The 24126-nt window shown below is 40.8% G+C and overlaps 1 protein-coding gene across 2 annotated transcripts in view; it reads right to left on the reverse strand.

The window, feature by feature from the left end:
• Positions 1–10972: 10972 nt before the first annotated feature.
• The window catches only part of LOC138976458 (uncharacterized), a 39033-nt gene continuing 25879 nt past the window's right edge, over positions 10973–24126 (reverse strand). For both annotated transcript variants that reach the window (XM_070349308.1, XM_070349309.1), the window contains 5 exons: positions 21681–21790; positions 20755–20819; positions 18153–18329; positions 12990–13147; positions 10973–11909 (listed from right to left, as the gene is read on the reverse strand). In XM_070349308.1, coding sequence (XP_070205409.1) covers positions 11784–11909; positions 12990–13147; positions 18153–18329; positions 20755–20819; positions 21681–21790 — 636 coding nt within the window. In that variant the 3' untranslated portion in view covers positions 10973–11783. The remainder of the gene's footprint in view (positions 11910–12989; positions 13148–18152; positions 18330–20754; positions 20820–21680; positions 21791–24126) is intronic.

The raw sequence follows: 24126 nt of genomic DNA on the forward strand, positions 1-24126 counted from the left end.
CTTCCGGATGACAGTTCTGTATTTTCTGCAGAGTTGAAAGCTTTACAGCTAGCTCTGAAACAGGTATATCAGTCAAAAAAGAAAGACTTCCTGATTCTGTCGGATTCCCTATCGGCTCTTACCGCCGTGAAGAGAACTCAGCTAGATCACCCACTGTTGGTCGAAATCCAAGAGCTACATGCATCTCTGATTGAAGAAGGCAAAAGGATTGTGTTTGCATGGGTGCCATCCCATGTTGGAATTAGAGGCAACTCTGCAGCTGATCAAGCTGCTAAAGAAGCCAGAGAAAGACTCATCACTGACAAACACACAAAGCATTCAGATTTCAGAACTCGCACCAACATGTACATAAAGTACCTATGGCAGAGTGAATGGGACGAATGTGAAGAAAATAAACTTCATAAGATCGTCCCCCAGCTGTCGGACAGCCTACCCCAATGTCGCCTCAACAGGAAGGAAGAGACAGTTCTCTGTCGCTTACACATTGGGCACAGTCACATTACACATTCGTATCTGCTGAAAGGTGAAGATCCACCATACTGTTTTGGATGTGACGAACCATGGACATTAGAACATGTTCTCACAAAATGTGTAGACGTTCAAGAATTTCGAGACAAACACTACAATGCGGAAACACTGAAGGTTTTATTCCGGGATGTTCCCCCGGACAAGATTTTTAACTTTTTAAAAGAGATCAAGATTTTTTACAAGTTTTAAGTACCAGAAGTGAAAATTATCAATTTTTAGAACCTTCTTTTACAGTGATAGATTTGAATGTAAATAGTCTGAAACGTAGAACTTGACATATGAAGGGAAAAGAAAATAACTGCATCGGTCTCGAATAGCAGCTAGCATCTGCTGAAGAGACATTAAACCCCAAAAACCAACCAACCAACCAACCCTCTCCTGTCTGACAGTTATCACCATCCCTGTCACTCAGTCGGAGTTGTCACTAAAAGGAAGCTGATACTATGCATATTCTGGTTCTGCTTTTGCTCGAGATGCAACACAAATGAAATGTTGTGTTATAAACTTGATTCAGAAATAAATTTAAGTTAAATGAACTGAAGTGGAATACATTCACACACGCACGCATGCAAATACGCACTCAAACAAATTCACACAAACTGGATGAAACTATGCTGATACCGTAAAATCCCTAGCAAACGCCCCCCCCCCCCCCTCCTCCACACAGATTTCGGGTAAAAGTAGGGGGTGGGCGTTTGCTAGGTATACACCCCTTTGCAAGATAACGTGTCATCACATTTTCACGAGAGAAAAAGTGATACAACCATGTGATTTATGCAATTTTAATGACAAATAAACACACTCTATAAAAGACGTCACTGTACGACGTCACTGAAGGACATAACGTTATTTTATCCACCCCCCACCCACCCCCAAAAAAGGCGAACCAACGAACAGTGTGCACAAATCGTAGATAAAGGAAGCCGACTGTCTTAAAACAAATACTTTTTTAATAAACCCAGGGTGGGCGTTTGCTAGGTAGTGACCCCTCTGCACACCTTTTGGCCAAAAGTGGGGGGGGGGGGGGGTGGGCGTTTGCTAGATACTGGGTGTTTGCCAGGGATTTTACGGTACTTATTTTCTCGGCGTTTGTTGCACACACACACACACATCCACACACATACACACATCCGCACACACACACTCACACACACACACACACACACACTCTCACACACACACACACACACTAACACACAAACACACACACACACACACTCATACACACACACACTCATACACACACACACTCATACACACACACACTCATACACACACACACACAGCCGCACGCACACCCACATCCACACAAACACACACACGCACGCACAAGCAGTGACCAGTGTGTACTGTGTGCAGGACGATAAAGGCACAGTGACGGCCATCCCGTCAAGACTAGCAGCACAGGAGGGCTATGATCCACAAGGCCTGGTGGACGTGCAGTGGGATGGTGGAAATGAAGGCTGGTACTATATGGGATGTGATGGCGAGTATGAACTGGACCTGCTGTGACAGCCTTCGTCACTCCCACCTCTCCCCGTGCACTGTATTGTACTGATTGTAGTATCTCAATATCCTTCTGGAGTAATAGTCCAGGCATCTTAGCCACTTTAGTGAAGGGAACGTTGAAGTGACAATGACTAGGTTTAAAATGTCCCTTATCAGAAAGTTCAACCTCATTCGTTTGATGTTTATTAAGCACATTTTCATATAAAGTTGGCGCTTCATACGGAAAAATGGCTTTGAAATTGACCCAAATCCTTCTTTGGGCTCTGTAAATGTCGTTTGGGGGTATGGTTGTAAAATGGTATCTACTGGTCACCCCAATGTATAAACTGAAAACTATTTCTGCACCAGAACACGCAGAAAGGATTGTATCTGCCTGATGTCTGATGCTTTTCAAAATCCCCAACCACTAACACCTTCAAAACGGACTTTAACTGACACTGTTGTTTTTCCCTATATAATCCTTACTATTTTTCCGAGACGTCGTCGTGTTGTGTATTTAGCTTGCCACAACCTCATACATGGTCCAAGTTAAAGTTGAAGAAAATACTAAAGATAAATGAAAAAGCTGACGCAGTGTCATTCGCACCGTGAATCCCCCCATGGGAACATACTAAAGTCTGGTTCCAAATAGGCTCAATTTCCTTCTATTTCTTTGTATTTCTGCCTCGTAGGGGTAGGGGTGTTCAAACCAAAGGCACCTTTAAACCAAAATTCAAATCACACATCTTACAATACTAAGACACTCAGCAGTAAAAGGGTGTCTGCTGGTAAAAAATTCCAAACAATCCTAAAAGTACTTCACTACTAAAAGTGCTTTTAAAAAGAGCCGTTATTTTTCCCTCTATATTCAGTATTGTGTTTTCTGCGAACATGTAGTCTATTTAGATGGTTGTCGTGTGCACTTGAGTTGCTAAAGCGTTTTCAGTTGGGCATATGTCGAAAAGCAAAGAATTAGCCCTTTGAAAACCATCAGAACTGTCACACAAAAATAACATTTACCTATCTCACCAACTGACCAAACATAGGGCTTTTCCTTATGTATTATGTATTGTCGTGTTTTTTGTAGCATACTTGTGAAAACAGCCACCACTGTTGTAAATGATACTTTAAAGAGCATTATTTCATTTTTACAGTTGAAGGACAACCTGGACTGCCGTATATTACAGCTGTTTTACAATCAGCCAAATTTTTCTTAACAAACGTAATGTTAAGAACAACTCCCATAGTGAAATTGAAGGAAAACAAATTGAAAATCCCCCTGCCATAGAGGAGCTAAAGAATCAACAATAAACGACTGCATGGATAGCTTGATGCACGAATGCATTGCGGACATGTTTGTCTCCAACCAAGAGAAAGTTCCAAAAAATCCCTTTTGTGCTTCTTATTATACAGTGACGTCAAAGACAGCCTTTTCTGCTATTCATACATTCAGGGGTTATGGTTACACTAAACGACGTAGTTGTAGCCATACTGCCATCCAGATTTATTTTTTCCTTGCGAGCAGTCACAGGGTGTTTGTGCTGTCTGCCAACCGTTAGATGACCCCGCCCAAGTCTGTTAAGGGACCGTTTGACCGTTATAGAACGCGTCTTTTTGATTTTTTGGCACAGTTGGAAACGGTTGATTTTTATCCCTACCATTGTTTCCAAACATTATATAGGAATGTTTTGTGAACAACGGATAATAGCCGCTACTCGCATGTGTAGCAAAAGTGAGCGTACATACTCACCCTGGTCGTCCAGCCGTTGTCCGTTGCCCGTCTTTATCTGTCTGTACTGAACATTACCTTTGGATATTTCTCCAACGCTATGAAGTGAAGAAACACCAAATGTTGCAAAATGTTGTATGACCCCAAGAGCTCAAAAAAGATACTTGAGAACCTTGACCTTACCTTAAGGTCAAGGTCACAGGGAGAATGAATGTGGTCTAAAAACTGCAAAATTTCACATTGTGCCAGTTTTCTGGAAAACAAATTAAAAACAGCGGGCTTAGTTTTGTATCGTATACAAGAAAAAGAAAGCCTTATCTTCTGATACCATTTTGGTTGACCTCGCTTCAATGTCAAGGTCAGAGGAGCCCTTCAAAGTTGAATTGTAGACATATTTTGATGTGAGCTTGCCCCTTTAACTTTACTATGGACGATATCTCTTACAAACTTAAACACTGAGTGGGGCGTTTGTTAGAATTTCATAGTGAGCCACATCTGGTCACATATCGTTAGGGTCAAGGTCACATTGACCCCTATGAAAAATGTGACCAAGCCGGGTAAAGAAATCCATGTAAAAAATCTTAACAAAGCAAAGCCCATGCGACTCTCATGCTTGACCTTTGTCTTAAAGTGACCTTGACCTTCAGGTGACCTTGAAGGTGAAGGTCTAACAACTGAAGCTGGCAAGGACATTGTACACTATTAGAACTGGTTTACAGATTTTTCCTACCAAATTACACATGACCTTTGGCCAAGGTCAAGATCATCAAAGGTCACACATCACAAGGCTATCAATTCAAGACATAGGAAGCATAAACATACTTATTGGCACTTTCTACAAAGAGACATTGTCACTTTTAGTGATTCAATTGCCCGTTTCAGTCACATTTCATAAGGGGCAAAGTGACCTTGATGATATGTGACTAAATGTGGCTCAATATCAGTATATAACATGTGCCCCACACAATTATGAAGTTTGAAAGATTTTTTTCATAGTTCAGGGTCAAGGTCACTTCAAAACATGTATACAATCCAACTTTGAAGGTCCCCTGTGACCTTGACCTTGAAGCAAGGTCAACCAAACTGGTATCAATAGATAGGGCTTGCTTTGACCTAAATAACACTTGTAGCTAAGGTCGTCATTCTCAATAACGTGGGAGAAAATTGTGAAAATGTGAAAACTTACTGTTTTTGAACAACATTATTTTATGTCCCCTGTGACCTTGACCTTGAAGCAAGTTGTGCGCAGTGAGTTGGTTTACGACATTCACCCTTCGCTGTTATAGACAGGCACTTAGTAAAACCAAGTATACAGAGCTGGATCCTCTATAACCAAGGGGTACCGTAGAAGAAGGCAAAAGAGAAAAGGCATTTCAATGCAAGAAAGCGTTAGGCCCGTAGGACTTGTCTTACAGCTGGTTCATAAAATATACATTGAAACATGCTAACTGTATCCTTTACATGACTTTCACCTTTATGTGACCTCGAAATTCAAGGTCAAACAATTGAAACTGTCAATAGCATCATTCGATACAAATTGTTTTACACATTTCTCTTACGAAAATACATATGACCTTGACCCAAAGTCAAGGGCCAAGGTCACTGAACATAAGACCAGTAATTCAACATAATTATACAAAGGATAATGGTGCTTTTTAACACTTTTTATCAAGACACATGGTCACTTTTAAATAGTGATTTCTTTACCCGTCTTGGTCACATTTTTGATAGGGGTCAATGTGACCTTGACACTGACGACATGTGGCCAGATGTGGATCACTATGAAATTCTAACAAAGGCCCACTCAGTGTTTAAGTTTGTAAGAGATATCGTCCATAGTAAAGTTAAAGGGGCAAGCTCACATCAAAATATGTCTACAATTCAACTTTGAAGGGCTCCTCTGACCTTGACATTGAAGCGAGGTCAACCAAAATGGTATCAGAAGATAAGGCTTTCTTTTTCTTGTATACGATACAAAACTAAGCCCGCTGTTTTTAATTTGTTTTCCAGAAAACTGGCACAATGTGAAATTTTGCAGTTTTTAGACCACATTCATTCTCCCTGTGACCTTGACCTTAAGGTAAGGTCAAGGTTCTCAAGTATCTTTTTTGAGCTCTTGGGGTCATACAACATTTTGCAACATTTGGTGTTTCTTCACTTCATAGCGTTGGAGAAATATCCAAAGGTAATGTTCAGTACAGACAGATAAAGACGGGCAACGGACAACGGCTGGACGACCAGGGTGAGTATGTACGCTCACTTTTGCTACACATGCGAGTAGCGGCTATTATCCGTTGTTCACAAAACATTCCTATATAATGTTTGGAAACAATGGTAGGGATAAAAATCAACCGTTTCCAACTGTGCCAAAAAATCAAAAAGACGCGTTCTATAACGGTCAAACGGTCCCTTAACAGACTTGGGCGGGGTCATCTAACGGTTGGCAGACAGCACAAACACCCTGTGACTGCTCGCAAGGAAAAAATAAATCTGGATGGCAGTATGGCTACAACTACGTCGTTTAGTGTAACCATAACCCCTGAATGTATGAACAGCAGAAAAGGCTGTCTTTGACGTCACTGTATAATAAGAAGCACAAAAGGGATTTTTTGGAACTTTCTCTTGGTTGGAGACAAACATGTCCGCAATGCATTCGTGCATCAAGCTATCCATGCAGTCGTTTATTGTTGATTCTTTAGCTCCTCTATGGCAGGGGGATTTTCAATTTGTTTTCCTTCAATTTCACTATGGGAGTTGTTCTTAACATACGTTTGTTAAGAAAATTTTGGCTGATTGTAAAACAGCTGTAATATACGGCAGTCCAGGTTGTCCTTCAACTGTAAAAATGAAATAATGCTCTTTAAAGTATCATTTACAACAGTGGTGGCTGTTTTCACAAGTATGCTACAAAAAACACGACAATACATAATACATAAGGAAAAGCCCTATGTTTGGTCAGTTGGTGAGATAGGTAAATGTTATTTTTGTGTGACAGTTCTGATGGTTTTCAAAGGGCTAATTCTTTGCTTTTCGACATATGCCCAACTGAAAACGCTTTAGCAACTCAAGTGCACACGACAACCATCTAAATAGACTACATGTTCGCAGAAAACACAATACTGAATATAGAGGGAAAAATAACGGCTCTTTTTAAAAGCACTTTTAGTAGTGAAGTACTTTTAGGATTGTTTGGAATTTTTTACCAGCAGACACCCTTTTACTGCTGAGTGTCTTAGTATTGTAAGATGTGTGATTTGAATTTTGGTTTAAAGGTGCCTTTGGTTTGAACACCCCTACCCCTACGAGGCAGAAATACAAAGAAATAGAAGGAAATTGAGCCTATTTGGAACCAGACTTTAGTATGTTCCCATGGGGGGATTCACGGTGCGAATGACACTGCGTCAGCTTTTTCATTTATCTTTAGTATTTTCTTCAACTTTAACTTTTAGGACCATGTATGAGGTTGTGGCAAGCTAAATACACAACACGACGACGTCTCGGAAAAATAGTAAGGATTATATAGGGAAAAACAACAGTGTCAGTTAAAGTCCGTTTTGAAGGTGTTAGTGGTTGGGGATTTTGAAAAGCATCAGACATCAGGCAGATACAATCCTTTCTGCGTGTTCTGGTGCAGAAATAGTTTTCAGTTTATACATTGGGGTGACCAGTAGATACCATTTTACAACCATACCCCCAAACGACATTTACAGAGCCCAAAGAAGGATTTGGGTCAATTTCAAAGCCATTTTTCCGTATGAAGCGCCAACTTTATATGAAAATGTGCTTAATAAACATCAAACGAATGAGGTTGAACTTTCTGATAAGGGACATTTTAAACCTAGTCATTGTCACTTCAACGTTGTTCTCTAATATGCCTGGACTATAAAGTGAGTAAAGTGTGTGTGTGTGTGTGTGTGTGTCTGTGTGTGTGTGTGTGAGTGTGAGTGTGAGTGTGTGTGTGTGTGTGTGTATGTGTGTGTTATTTTGTAAGCCTAACTCACAGCTATACCTTACTAGTTCTAAAAGGTTAAGCAACCATAATCACTCTGACATTTCATTAATTAAAAATATCTGTCAAATTAATTGTACTGCTAAAATAACTTGAATTTTAAGTAGTCAGACAGAAGGAGTTGATGACGTCACACGGAACTCCATATCGATACTTGTTGACTTTGGTAACTCCTTCCACAACCTCCAGGTGGGCTTGTGTGTGCAAGTTGAGCCTCCTAACATACTTAGTGAGTTACCTCCTTGTGATGTCACTAGTTTAGCATGTTTCAGGCTTGAAAAGATCTATGCTAAGAAACCTGCCGAATAACGACACCGTTGTTTTTGCTGACATTAGCAGCAGCAACACAGACAAACCGCTGTATGTCTGCATTAAAAATGCTGATCCAACCATCTGCCACGTCATTCCATTACTTTTTTACCATATAGCCTAGTCACATCTATGACTTGATTAGCAAGTGACAAACATGAATGACCAAAACAAGTTTGTTTCTTCAAGATGAACCTCCAAGGGCAACTGAGCTGTACTGAGAGTCACTATAGACATGTTTAATGGATATCCGTTGAAATAAAAAGGTCGCTTCACTTTTCATCTTTAGTGTTTCTGTAGCACTTGAACATACCCTTCAGCATCTATAGAATGCAATAGTTTTGCGATTTGACCCACAACAAGAAAAAGTCTTAACTTTATAACTCACACACACACTCACATGCACACATACACACACATATAGAGACGCACACACCCACACACCTGCACACACACACACACACACACATACAGACACACACACACACATACACACTCACACACACATACACACACACACACGCACGCACGCACGCACGCACGCACACACACACACCTGCACACACACACACACACACACACACACACACACACACACACACACACACACACACACACACACACACACACACACACACACACACACACACACACACACACACACACACACACACATGCATATGATATAGGCCTAATATACAGACATGAAATTGTGATTTGTCATCATTACCCTCGTCTCATTTGAATGTGTCGTTATATTCAACACCCGTTCTTTTGTCGCCCATGTTATCCCCTCTGCTTTATTTAGTTTAGTATTGAACAAAAAACAAAACAAAAACTCCTTGCTTTTGAGTTAAAAGTTTGTATGACTGTTTGTTGTGTACCAACAGCAACACTAATGTACAGAGATTACAAAACGCACAGACATTATTGCCGCAAAAATCAAAAATGTGTGTGTGTGTGTGTGTGTGTGTGTGTGTGTGTGTGTGTGTGTGTGTGTGTGTGTGTGTGTGTGTGTGATTGTGATTGTATGTATGTTACCACAGAATTTGTTGTACACAAACACATTCTCACAAACATTCACGTTTACTTACAGAAACGCATACTTACACGCGGACACACGCCCTGACCACTCACGCACACACACTCACACACACACACACACACACACACAAATAAATACACACACATACACAAACATAAATACACACACACACAGACACACACACACACACACACACACATAAACACACTCAAACACACACGCGCATACATACACTTACAATTTTAACGCGAGTCTCCAATTGCTGTGCACATAATTATGTTATAGCTGCAATCCCCCCCACCCGCCCCTCTCTCTCTCTCTTCATCTTTCCGTCTCTTGGTAAATATCTTTTTTTTTCTTCTGTTCTAACTATTAAAAGTAATATCAGTACTTTTCACACTGAAAACGGAATGGTTTGGCAGCCTGCAAAAGGAAAACAAACAAAAATAGTGTTAGATTTCATGTGTATGGGAAACTAAAATGTATGTCTTATCCTGAATTACAAAGAAAAATGGGTGAACATGAAAAGAAATGTTGAGCTCTTAGGTGACCAAATTATCTCTTTTGACTTAAAACATTAGCTTGTTTGTTTTTACATTTAGTCAAGTTTTGACTAAATGTTTTAACATAGAGGGGGAATCGAGATGAGGGTCGTGGTGTATGTGTGTGTGTCTGTGTGTGTCTGTGCGTGTGTGTGTGTAGAGCGATTCAGACCAAACTACTGGACCGATCTTTATGAAATTGGACATGAGAGTTCCTGTGAATGATATCCCCGGACATTTTTTTCTTTTTTTCGATAAATACTTTTGATGACGTCATATCCGGCTTTTTGTAAAAGTTGAGGCGGCACTGTCACACCCTCATTTTTCAATCAAATTGATTGAAGTTTTTGTAAAGCAATCTTCGACGAAGGCCGGACTTCGGTATTGCATTTCAGCTTGGTGGCTTTAAAATTAATAAATGACTTTGGTCATAAAAAATCTGAGAATTGTAATAATTTTTTTTATATAAAACGATCCAAATTTACGTTCATCTTATTCTACATCATTTCCTGATTCCAAAAACATATAAATATGTTATATTTGGATTAAAAACAAGCTCTGAAAATTAAAAATATACAAATTATGATCAAAAGTAAATTTCCGAAATCGATTTAAAAACAATGTCATCTTATTCCTTGTCGGTTCCTGATTCCAAAAACATATAGATATGATATGTTTGGATTAAAAACACGATCAGAAAGTTAAAACAAAGAGAGGTACAGAAAAGCGTGCTATGCAGCACAGCGAAACCACTACCGCGCTGAACAGGCTCGTCAGTTGTACCCCGTTGTGCACAAGCGTCGGACTACGGTCATTGTGATAAAATGCAGTGCGTTCAGTTTCATTCTGTGAGTTCCACAGCTTGACTAAATGTAGTAATTTCGCCTCACGCGACTTGTTTTTTCTTTCTTTTTCTCTTTGTGTGTTTGTTTGTTTATTTCTTTGTTTTCCGGTTGCTGCCAGTCGAGCAGAAGATTTAATGAAGAAAGAAGGAAACATAATAACAAAAAAACAAACAAACAAACAAAAACAATCAACAAGTATTGAAAAGTTTTTTTAAAAAAACAGAAGAAAAGAAAGTAAAGCAAATGACACTGAAAATGGGCCGAACCTGCTCACTAGGTACATGGTCAGCATGCAAAAGCGCTTCTTCTAGCCAACATACTGGTGCAACAATGTCCTTTGCAAAAATGCTGGTCGGATTATTGCCGTTTTCCACAATTTGGAATCTGTCGCTTGCGGGACACACGCACGTACGCACAAAACACACACACACACACATGCACACACACACAAACACACACACACACACAAACACATGCTAAAGGCGAATTTTAATAACAAATTCCAAGAATACTTGTAATGACTTTTTTTTCAAGCGAACACGAGGTTTCTAACTTAGGTAAAAAAACTCTCAACTAACGGATGTCACTGGCTATATTGTTAAATAATTGTTAAGAAAAACAAGAAGAGCAAACGCTCGATCGAGTCACTTTCGCAGTTCTGAATATTATATGAGGCATCAGATGGACAGGAAGAAATTGCTATTCACAACACAATGAGTCACGTTCACATAAAATTTGAGCCCGGTCACTTTTATAGTTTCCGAGAAAAGCCCAACGTTAAGTTGTGTGTTGCCGAACAGAAAAGGCTAGTTATCTCCCTTGTTTTTCTGATAACGTTCGTAAAAGGCTACAGATGTAAATACTTTGATGTAAAGAATAATCCTACAAAGTTTCAATCACATCCGATGAACTTTGTCAAAGATATAAAATGTCTAATTTTTCCTTTGACGCTGACCTGTGACCTTGAAAAAGGTCAAAGGTCAACGAAACCATCGTTAAAGTGTAGAGGTCATTGGAGGTCACGACTAAACAAAATATGAGCCCGATCGCTTGGATAGTTTCCGAGAAAAGTCTAACGTTAAGGTGGTGTCTACGGACGGCCGGCCGGCCGGACGGCCGGACAGACTAACACTGACCGATTACATAGAGTCACTTTTTCTCAAGTGACTCAAAAAAACCAACCTACAATTACATGTTTTTACGTCCAAAAAACAAAAGTTAACATTTAAACATAATCTGTAAACGGCAGTACTTCGTTGCAGTATCAATACGTTCGTTCTCCAGTCCTCTACACAAGGTCAGCTTTGAACGTGTTCTTCGTTTCATCGCAGTTCTGGTTGGGGGTGGTGAAAGCCACCAGGACTGTTTCATCGGTGTCAGTCATGCAGAACACCGGTGCGCTGGCATCCCCAACCTGAAACAAGCACCAACAGCGTGACTCTCAAACATGGTGTTTATTTCTCTGTGAATTATGTTATTGTTTTATTTGTGAGGTGTGGTATTTTCGAAAATGTAACCGTGCATGTAAAGTATCTCTCAAACCTGTTCTTTTTTTCTCTCTCTCTGAAACAGACATCAACAGCGTGTATTTATAAGCTGGTTTTCTTTTTTTGTGAATTGTTAAGCCTAACAATGTGAATATCTCATTGAGCTAGTAAATCATCTCTCTATATCTAACCTGGTGTTTTTAATCTGTGAATGTTGAGGCCTCATGCACACGCACGCACGCACGTACACTCATACACACAGACATACACACACACTGGCACACGCACACACACACACATACACACACGCACGCATACTCACACACACACACACACACACACACACATACATACATACATACACACACACACACACACACACACACACACACACATACACCACCCTCCACACACACACACACACACACACACACATACACACACACACACACACACACACACACACACACGTATTATTCGGGACCGTAGTATCCGCATCTGCTCACACACACGCATGATTCTTATAAGATGTTAATAACTAACTCTGTTGTTAGCCATTATCACTTTTTTGTTTGTTTGTTTGTTTGCTTAACGCCCAGCCGACCACGAAGGGCCATATCAGGGCGGTGCTGCTTTGACATATAACGTGCGCCACACACAAGACAGAAGTCGCAGCACAGGCTTCATGTCTCACCCAGTCACATTATTCTGACACCGGACCAACCAGTCCTAGCACTAACCCCATAATGCCAGACGCCAGGCGGAGCAGCCACTAGATTGCCAATTTTAAAGTCTTAGGTATGACCCGGCCGGGGTTCGAACCCACGACCTCCCGATCACGGGGCGGACGCCTTACCACTAGGCCAACCGTGCCGGTCCATTATCACTGTCATTTCTGGTTTCAGTATTGCCAGAGCACTGATAGCTAAATATACGCTTTGTTTTGTGTGTTGCATGCACTTGAAGTGACCACATAATGCAACAACCCACTATTCAAACTGACAAACCTGACAGTTGGCCCCATCACCAAGGGCGACGAAGCAGGTCTGGTCAGCGTCATTGGGGCGGTACGAGTCAGGTGGAACTTGTTCACGGCACCGTGACAGACGTCCGTCCAGGTACACATCTACCTGTCTGGCACCCCCCAGCATCCCCACACCCAGCTCTGCACAGTTTGACAAGGCGTGTTAATGCACTTAATACACATATTTCTTACGTCTCCGCCAGCCCTACACAGTTTGACAAGGTGAGTAAACACTTTAAATACAGAGGTACCTTTCTTATACGTCTCCGCCAGCCCTGCATAGTTTGACAAGGTGTGTAAACACTTTAAATACAGAGGTACCTTTCTTACGTCTTCGCCAGCTCTACATAGTTTGACAAGGTGTGTAAACACTTTAAATACAGAGGTACCATTATTACGTCTCCGCCAGCCCTACACAGTTTGACAAGGTGAGTAAACACTTTAAATACAGAGGTACCTTTCTTACCTCTCCACAAACCCTATATTTTTAGTTATCGTTAGATTTGACTGTGATATCAACATTTATCAGTCTGAATGTCGAGAAAGCTGAAATCATATCAGATCGAGGCGTACGTAAGCCGAGATCTGATATGATTCAGCCTTTCGAGACATTCAGACTGATAAATGTTGATATCACAGTCAAATCTAACGATAACAATTTTATCGCATTCGATTTCAGAACAGTAGGAATCTGAAACCTACCTAAGAAGTCAGACAAACGCAAGGGAGGCTACTGCCTTGTATTTAATGTTGGAAATGTTGGGTTGTCTTTTTCTGCTTTCGTAACTTTGCTGCTCTTACTTTTATTTTTCAGTAACTGGTTATTTTTCTCAGACAAAATAAGGCATTTATAATGAAAAAAGAAAAAAAATATACGGTCGAAACAGATCACCAACAAAGGCTAACAAGTTCAGTGGAATTGCCAGTTGGAAGGAACAGCGAAGAATGTCCCAGTTACTTCCTCAGTCGTACTCTTTTTGACTGTTCGATTTGGCAATTCTGAACGATGGCAGGAACTGAAGTGCACCAGGCAGTATCAGCGAAGTCCTCTGGCTCATTTTCTGTGCCCAAGAAAGCTTCCAGGTATTTGTCGGTATCGGCGGACTGCATAATAATGTTGTCGAAGCTCAGTCTCGCTTACGACGCCTCCTCCAAAATGGCGTCCTCCGACGGCGCTGTGACAGTGTGAAAGATGCTGAAAGTTGTTCGTTTGATGTTGTATGGCTACGACTAAGAAAGGTGGACAATGGTTCATGCAGGTGCGAACTGTTTAAATCGGCTGCTCATTTCCTGTCTTTTTGTGAGTGATGTGCGCTGAAACACTGCAAGAGATCTCACAGTTTTCTAAGTACTGCCACTACAGCCGCACTCGCCTAAACGAAACACGCTTAAGCAAAAAACTCTGATATCTGAAACCAAAACCAATTCCCTGCCAGACCCCCCTCTTTGTAAGACTATTTCTAATTCGGATAAGCCAAACTCTGTCAAAAAATAGCTAATTCAAAGTAACACGGACATCTCAAACGTGATTTTGACAGATAAGCCAAACTCTAAACACTGTCGGAGAGACATTTCTGTTCGCTTTTCCTTGAAAAACACGTCAAGAAGATAAACATATTTCGTCACGGCTATAATTATCCTACGGAAACGAACACGTCACCTGTTTTTGAGTATGCGGGGAAACTGATGACATGTGCCACATTGACAAAGAAATACACGTGTCACGTGATGCGACGTTGAAATACTTGCGGCTGCCAGCATGTTCCAAACAATTGTTGCAGTACAAACCTTTTTTTCCAATCTAAGAAAGAGATCTTTGTGAAGAGCAAATCTACCTGAGGAATGTATGTGCTCATTTTGAGCGAGTGGTGAAGATCAAACTACAATAAACATGCAGCGAAACAAAACATTTGCCTACAATCTATGTTTACGTAGATTTGATCTTGATTTATGACCACAGAGACAATTTGTCTATTTTTTTCTTTTCTTTCTTTAATGGAGAGGGTTTCATTAAACATTACTTGGAATTTGTTTTAACAAAAGCGTAGTTGCTTGTGGAATCTTTGGTTTTGTTTCTGAGATGTGTCCTTGTTTTTACCATTTATTTTTACAGTTGGCTTTGAGGTATTGATAAAGCTCCACTGAAGAAAGCACTTGTAGCTTGTCACTGTTTTGATCTTATTCATTTAAACACACACACACACACACACACACACACACACACACACACACACACACGCGCGCGCGCGCGCGCACACACACACCACGCACAGAGAGAGACAGAGAGAGAGAGAGAAACATTCCAAGTGATTTTACAACTTATCCTGAAAAAAACTCGCTTAAGCCGAACTGCAGGGTAATTTCTCGGGAAAGGTTTGGCTTATCCGAACTCGGATATGCACAAACTCGGATAAGCGAAACGATGTTTCATTCCCCGGGCGAGTTCGGCTTAAGCGTGTTTGACTGTACTGGTACTTTCAAGGTCAGCTTTGTTTATGGCTGTTCCAACTACCTCAGTCGGTAAGATTGTAACATTCTTTTCTACTACTTATCTGTTAAAGGCACAGTAAGCCTCCCGTAAACCATCACAGAGCTCCCCGAGCGTCTACATACAGTACAAGCATACTTCCATTTGAACGCTCACCGAACGGGAACATCCTGGCTGCTTTCTGTCGAGCGTGAGAAATTTTCAAAGAATTTATTTTCGTGGACTTGGTCCTCTACAACAATGGCGCCTCGTTTTGGTGCTGGACGGCTGTTATGAATATTCAATACCGGAAATCACGCCCGGACAGTAAGCCTCCCGTAAACCATTACAGATACTGTCAGGCTTTTACACACAGTACAAACACCCTTCCATTTGAACGCTCACCAAACGGGAACATCCTAGGTGCCCTACGTAAAGAGCGAGCAATTTTTGAAGAATTAATTTTGCAGATTGTCTCGAACACTTTTTGGACCCATCCTGAACTCAGGTCAAACATGAGTTACTTCCCTTCGGGTCTCATTCTATCGATGTAAACTGGCGATAGCCGTGAATCGATGATTATCAAAATGTTTTTGGACCGTGGTGCGTTTTTGCGCTAGACCTAACTTTTAAAATCTAAATAATAAATTGACAGCTTGTTACACAAACATTCTTTAATCATAAAATAATTCTTTTTTCATCAAGACAAGATCAGTACAATTTGAAGTTGTGAAAGCTTGAAAAAAGAAAAGCCCGGAAGCAGGGTCACGCAAGGGTCGTAGCAGACGACGGTTTATGCATATCGCCGTTCCTCTCAACAGTCAAAAGCCATCGCTAGAGTTCTTGTGAACCACAGCCGTTTGTTTCGTGCATAAAAACGTGCTATTGTAAATAAGCTCACATCGAGTCGCATTCAAATGACTAACTGACGACTACATTGTGAAAAAGGGAAACTGGATCACACGGGTTCACGATGGCTCAGGGGTAAGATAAACCACGCAAAAATAAATTCTTTGAAAATTGTTCGCTCTTTACGGAGGGCACCTAGGATGTTCTCAATCGGTGAGTGTTTTAAATGAAAGGGTGTTTGTACTGTGTGCAAAAGCCTGACCGTATCTGTGATGGTTTACGGGAGGCTTACTGTGCTTTTAAAGCTGGGTGGGAAAAGTTTGATTTTATTCATTGCACAGCTTAATCTTTCTGATTCAATTACTTTTCTTTTATAAATTTGTGATTTTAAAAAAAGGGAGACATTTGTTTCCTTCAGGTGAGATTTTATTCTTCAAAATTAAAATTGATAAGCTACTTCCTGCACGATATCAAATTCGCTGGGAACTTCCTGCACGATGTCAATTGATATACAGTTCCTAGTTGACCAATGACAACAGCAGCTTTTGTCATGTTATCAGTAAAAATGCGATAAAGTTTGACAAGGTGTGTGAACGCATTAAATACAGAGGTACCTTTCTTACCTCTCCGCCAGCCCTACACAATTTGACAAGGTGAGTAAACGCGCTCAATACAGAGGTACCTTTCTTACGTCTCCGCCAGCCCTACATAGTTTGACAAGGTGTGTAAACGCATTTAATACAGAGGTACCTGTCTCGTGTCTCCACCAACCTTACACAGTTTGACAAGGTGTGTTGAATTCGTTCGTTGAATTTGTGGTGCGTAACATTGGACACTACAAATAGACAGTGCGTCAGTTCATATGTCGGTATTCTAAAACACCTGGATAAGACAACCAAAGTTCTATGCTATCGGGGCCAGCTCACTCACCAGACTTTCGTCCCATTGAAAAAATATGGTCAGTGCTTAAGAAAACGATGCAATACGCATGTTTCGGACCAAGTGCATATCAAAAAGGACTCCAATGTAGGAACAGGTGCTGGTTGCATGTCTTGAATTGACGCGGTGGTACATACAACAACTGTTTCCTTTCATTCCGTGGCGTCTGTGGTTGGTGTTGAGTCATAACAAACACCTGTGACGATTTTAAAGGCACAGTGCAGCTCACAGCCTTCGTTTTGCGTTTTTGTTGCAGCTGAGTGCATTTACAGTTCAAAAATCTTCCTATGGTAGTAAAACAAACCCAAAACTACCCAACGACGACATCTGTGAAGCTCCACAGTTTCTTGTTCACGCGAGTGCATAAATTAACCTAGTTATTACGTGGTGTTTGGTCGGAGTTCGATTCAACTGAGTGATTCCGGCCTCCATTTTGTTTTACACAAACTCATGATGACGTCTGACATAGTTTGCTAGTGACGTGTCTTTTTGTGCATGATGTGGTGATCTACCTGATCTAAATTTAGATCCGAAAATAGGCCAAGACCAGCCGGGTCTGAGTACGAAATTAATTCGTAAAAAAAACGCAGTTCTTGACTCTTTGGGTGCAAGTCAATGAAACTTGGTAGTTATTCTAACGGATAGCTGCCTGAGGTATGACTAAAAACCCCAGGGGCTCCGTGCACCTGGATTTGACAAGTTCAGTACCTTTAAAGGACGGTGAATTAAAGGTAAGTTTGATACTTGATTTTATTTGAACCGACCACGCCTCTCGACGCCATCTTGAAAAACATGTTCCTTTATTTGAACAGGGTCTGTATGATTCACTGATGTCACATATGGGTTAAAAAAGCCACAATAAAGACATCTTTATGTCTGAAAAACAACTACCTGCACTGCTGTTGCTGGTCCCGTAGCTGATGACGAAACAGTGGTTCCAGGTGATATGTTCTCTGATGTTCGATGTCGGCATGCAGCCCGAGCTGCGACATCCAATCCCCTCACCTGTGATGTCCAGGTAACGCTGCATGATGGTCGGGAGTGACAGCGTCGTGATTCCAAGCGTTGCTGAATGACAGAAACATAAAGGTGTGGTAATGTGAATAGTAGTTGACAAACAGATTCGTGTTTTTTCGTCTTTGAGGTTTGCTGAAACAGCAACTCTGGATGGAAAGAAAACAATACGAAATTGTACAAGGGTTACCTCACAGGAGGGTATAATACCTGATCCTTCTGTTTATCCGAAAGAAAGCAATACGAAATTGTACAAGGGTTACCTCACAGGAGGGTGTACTAGCTTATCCTTCTGTTTATCCGAAAGAAAGCAATACAAAAGTGTACAAGGGTTACCTCAGAGGACGGTATAATACCTTTTCCTTTTGTTTATCCGAAAGAAAGCAATGCGAAATTGTACAAGGGTTACCTCACAGGAGGGTATAATACCTGATCCTTCTGTTTATCCGAAAGAAAGCAATGCGAAATTGTACAAGGGTTACCTCACAGGAGGGTATAATACCTGATCCTTCTGTTTATCCGAAAGAAAGCAATACGAAAGTGTACAAGGGTTACCTCACAGGAGGGTATACTACCTTATCCTTCTGTTTATCCGAAAGAAAGCAATGCGAAAGTGTACAAGGGTTAGCTCACAGGAGGGTATAATACCTGATCCTTCTGTTTATCCGAAAGAAAACAATACGAAATTGTACAAGGGTTACCTCACAGGAGGGTATAATACCTGATCCTTCTGTTTATCCGAAAGAAAGCAATACGAAATTGTACAAGGGTTACCTCACAGGAGGGTATAATACCTGATCCTTCTGTTTATCCGAAAGAAAGCAATACGAAATTGTACAAGGGTTACCTCACAGGAGGGTGTAATACCTGATCCTTCTGTTTATCCAAAATAAAGCTATACGAAATTGTACAAGGGTTACCTCAGAGGACGGTATACTACCTGATCCTTCTGTTTATCCGAAAGAAAACAAAACGAAAGTGTACAAGGGTTACCTCACAGGAGGGTGTAATACCTTATCCTTCTGTTTATCCGAAAGAAAGCAATACGAAAGTGTACAAGGGTTACCTCACAGGAGGGTGTAATACCTTATCCTTCTGTTTATCCGAAAGAAAGCAATACGAAATTGTACAAGGGTTACCTCACAGGAGGGTATACTACCTTATCCTTCTGTTTATCCGAAAGAAAGCAATGCGAAATTGTACAAGGGTTACCTCACAGGAGGGTATACTACCTGATCCTTCTTTTTATCCGAAAGAAAGCAATACGAAAGTGTACAAGGGCAGGGGCGGATCAGTTGCTTTGTAAGGGGGGGGGGGGGGTGCACTTTGAATCGAAAGTGAATGTGATGGGCGCTTCGCGCCCGAATTTGCTACGGGGGGTGCGGGGTCATGCCCCCCTGGAAAAATGTTTGGCCCAAAGAAGCAAAATGGTGCCATCTGGTGCCATTTGAACTTATAAATGGTCATAGAATCAGCTTTCCAATTTTTTTTATTTTTTTGTTGGAGGGGGGGGGGGGGGTGCACCTGCACCCTGTGCACCCCCCCCTCGTCCGCCCCTGAAGGGTTACCTCACAGGAGGGTGTAATACCTGATCCTTCTGTTTATCCGAAAGAAAACAAAACGAAAGTGTACAAGGGTTACCTCACAGGAGGGTGTAATACCTTATCCTTCTGTTTATCCGAAAGAAAGCAATACGAAATTGTACAAGGGTTACCTCAGAGGACGGTATAATACCTTTTCCTTTTGTTTATCCTACAAAAAAGGCAGCACTGCGCTGGAGTCTCTTCAAAGGGTGTTATAGTGTCGTCATCTATAACTTACATACACAAATATGTGACTCTCCACCACGGAATGAGTCGCATGTCATCTCGCGCGGTTCTGCGCCAGGCTTAATATAAGTCCGGGGGGTGTCTGGTAACAGTGTGGTAACCTTGGTCACAGGCTTATAACTCGAAAAGTTTTCGCTCTTTTCTAAAACGGTTTTCACTACTGGATAGAGCATAAAAAAACTCTTTAGGAAAATGTAAAAATATGAAAATCATGCAAAGGTGACATGCGACTCATTCCGTGGTGGAGGGTCACATATGACCTTTATTTTAGAATGTGTTTTTATTGTTCGTGTTTTGGTGAGTACATGTTTATTGTTATCTTGTGCTTGTTATTCTCACATGCAGTCTCGTGTTCCTGTTCTGTACATACACACACCTTTGAATGCCTTGCTCAGCTGGGATGTTATGTTCGATTGAAGCAAGCGTTAGTTGGCTGTCTTTCATTTAAGTTAATCAGTTCCATCTGTTTGAGATGGGCCACCCGCAGATGAGCAAGTGAATGTTTGCTCAAACATTCGTTCAAGATCTCCCGATATCTGATAATAGAGTTTGCTACGCTTGTGACATAACAGGATATATTCAACTTGTCATACAAAACATATATGAGTGTGTGGAGTGTGTTGTTTTAATAAAGGAATTGGTATACTCACTCGACACTTTCCCAATAAAGCAATCTTTGACGGGAAATTCTTGTCCGTGCATTATCCCAACCACGCTGGCAAAAGAAAGGAAAAACATTTTCTTTATTACTTCCTGATTCCAAAACCATATTAATATGTTATATTTGAATAAAAAAAAAAACAAGCTCAGAAAACTAAAAATATGAACATTCTCATAAGTTTAGAAATCGATTTAAAAACAATGTTATCTTACTCGCGATTGTTATCACTTTCTAGTTCCAAGAACATACAGCTATGCTATATTTGGATTAAAAACAAGCTCAGAAAGTTAAAAAGAATAGAGAAAAGCGCGCTGCACTTTAAAGCGCTATACGCTACTCCGCTAAACTGGCTTTTTCACTTTCTGAGCGTGATCGTGTCACCACGACCGCGGAGTATGAAGCTGACACAGCTATGGAGTATAATATTTATAGTAGTGTACACATGCGGTGCAGTCAATTTCATTCTGTTAGTACGAAGGGTTGACTAAATGTAGTAATATCGCTTCACGCGACTTGTTTATTCTCAATTTGAAACGTTCGCAATTGTTTTTGTTTTTGGATTTTTGTCACAATAGACAGAAAGAGCAAAAAAGAAAAAATCAAAAGTAAGCAGAACGAATAAAACAAATGGTCATGTGCAAATCTTGCACACGCATTATATTAGAATCATCATGGACTTATGGTTTAGAACAGAAAACAGCAACAGACGGATGGACGGACGGACGAAGGGACAAACACACACACAGACGGACAGACGGACAGACAGACAGATAAATAGATAGATAGATAGATAAATAGATAGATATATCGATAGATAGATATATAGATAGGCAGACAGACATATACATAGATAGATTGATAGATATATAGATAGATATATAGATATACAGATATATAGATTGTAACCACACGTACGACCACTCATCAAGCGAGTAGACGCCGGCGAGTTGCGTCCAGCAGTATTCTGTTGTCAGTATCTCTCCTGCAGCCTTATCAGGATTGAATACATACACTCCATGGCATACCTGTGTTCAACAAAATGCTTGCGTAAACACACACGCTGGCACAGACACACGACAAGAAGAGCGAGCATGACACAGATGTTGCACCTATTCGTGTAAGTCAACCATTGATACCAGTTCATAGGAGAAAGCAAGTATTCGTCTTGAATACAATTATAGTTAGCTGAGACTACACAAGCGTGGGGTTTGTTTTGGTTTCAATTGTAACAAAGATGAACGCAAAGCATTTTAACAATAAATGCAAACAACCTTTAGAATGTAAGGATGGTATGCACGTGCAAATGCTACCCACAACATGTCAATTACCATTGGATATTATGCAAATCGGCCAATTAAAATCTCTCTGTCCCTCTCTCTCTTCCTTTCTCTCTGTGTCTCTCTCTTCTCCCCCCCACCCCCACCCCCACCCCTCTCTCTTTCTCTCTTTCTGTCCCTCTCTTTCTTTCTCTCTGTGTCTCTCTCTTCTCCCCCCCCCCCTCTCTCTCTTTCTCTCTTCCTTTCTCTGTGTGTGGTTCTCTCTCTCTCTCTCTCTCCCTCTCTCTCTCTCTCTCTCTCTCTCTCTCTCTCTCTCTCTCTCTCTCTCTCTCTCTCTCTCTCTCTCTCTCTCTCTCTCTCTCTCTCAAAGTAGAGAAACTGGTATACTTTTGTACATAAGTGAATCAATTAGTTATACACGAATAATACACCTTGAGAACTTCGTGGAATCTGTGTGGATTGAAGTTAAGTTGAGAGGAGCACCTCCACTCCTCATAGGATTTTGTTATAGAAATCCCGCAGAGCGAGCAAACTGGTCAGATAACTTTACACAGATGTTAGATGCAGTTCTGCTCGAGTCAAAGGAAACAATTCTGTTGGGAGACTTTAATGTTGATTTGCTCAAACAAAACAAGCAGTGGGTTGATTATGATTAACCTCTATAGTCTTAAACGAATAGTCAACACTCCCACTAGAGTCACAGCATCCAGCAGTACTCTGATAGATCATATCTATGTTACTGATCACCATAATAGTGTCGAATGTTGTGTTCCAGCCAATGGTTGCAGCGATCATTTTCCTATCTGTTTTACATGGTCAAGAAAGGGTGTCAAAATTCCTAAAGTTGGTCACAAGACAATAAAATACCGCTCTTTTTCTCAATTTAACGAAGACACCTTTCAACATGAACTGTGGAATTCCCCACTATCTGATACTTACAATTTTACGGATCCGGACGAAGCCCTAACACATTGGCTTAGTGCCTTCAATGACATATACGATAAACATGCTCCATGGAGAATAAAGAGAGTTAGGCACCTTGTAATTTAACCTAAATGGTTTGATAATGATTTACAACATGCCATTGACCATCGCGATTTTTTAAAGTCGGTTGGCAAGGAAGAGGAATACAGAGAACAGAGAAATAAGGTAAATTCACTTAGACGAACACAAAAGATAAAATATTTTCGTGACCTAGCATCATCAAGTTCAAAGCAAAACTCAAAGAATATATGGAAGGCAATAAATGAACTTACAAATAAAAAGGCTGCCAGTCATCCGAGTTGTATCAAGGACATATCTCCCGATGATTTAAACACACATTTTTCTAAAATAGCTGAAAATGTGATTAAAAATGATAAGTCCAAATAAAATGATTTGAAAGTTTTAGAAGAATTTTACAAATCAAAACAAATTTCATGTCAAGCAAAAATTTCCCTTCTTACAGTACCTGAAGTTTTTCACGCACTTACACACCTCAAGCAAACAGGCACCCGGGGGCTCGATGGGCTTGATGGTAGGGTTCTTAAATTGTCAGCCCCCGTAATTTCTGAAACACTTACCTACATTTACAATCTCTGTTTAGACAAAAAGACAACAGACAGTTCTTACAAACACTAGAGCATCGAGCATGCAAGCTGTAGATTACGGTGTACCACAAGGATCAGTATTAGGACCTCTGCTCTTTTCAATATATGTTAATTCTTCTTCTTCTGCGTTCGATGAATATGTATAGGTTACATGCCGAGTCTCAGTGAATATTAAAACTAATTATGGTCGAAGTTGGCGGATCATAAACAATGCGAGCTTCAGCGAGCTTTTTCATGACCGCGAACTGAGACCATTATTTTTAATAATCACTGAGACTCGGCATGTAACCTCTTTATTCCTCCTTTCTTCAGTTATTCAAAGAAAACAGGAGTTTTTGTGCGAAAGTTTGATCGAATCCGAATCACTCAAACAGTCAACCTGCGCAGGCGATCGATTAATGCGCGGTTGTATAGTTCCGTGCAAATCATTCCATTCTGTTAACACTTCTTGTCAGTTTCCCTGTTTTAGACTAAAATCAAGTACACAGATATGCT

Source organism: Littorina saxatilis, linkage group LG9 (genome assembly GCF_037325665.1).
Source record: "Littorina saxatilis isolate snail1 linkage group LG9, US_GU_Lsax_2.0, whole genome shotgun sequence".
In the NCBI taxonomy this organism is placed as follows: Eukaryota; Metazoa; Mollusca; class Gastropoda; order Littorinimorpha; family Littorinidae; genus Littorina; species Littorina saxatilis.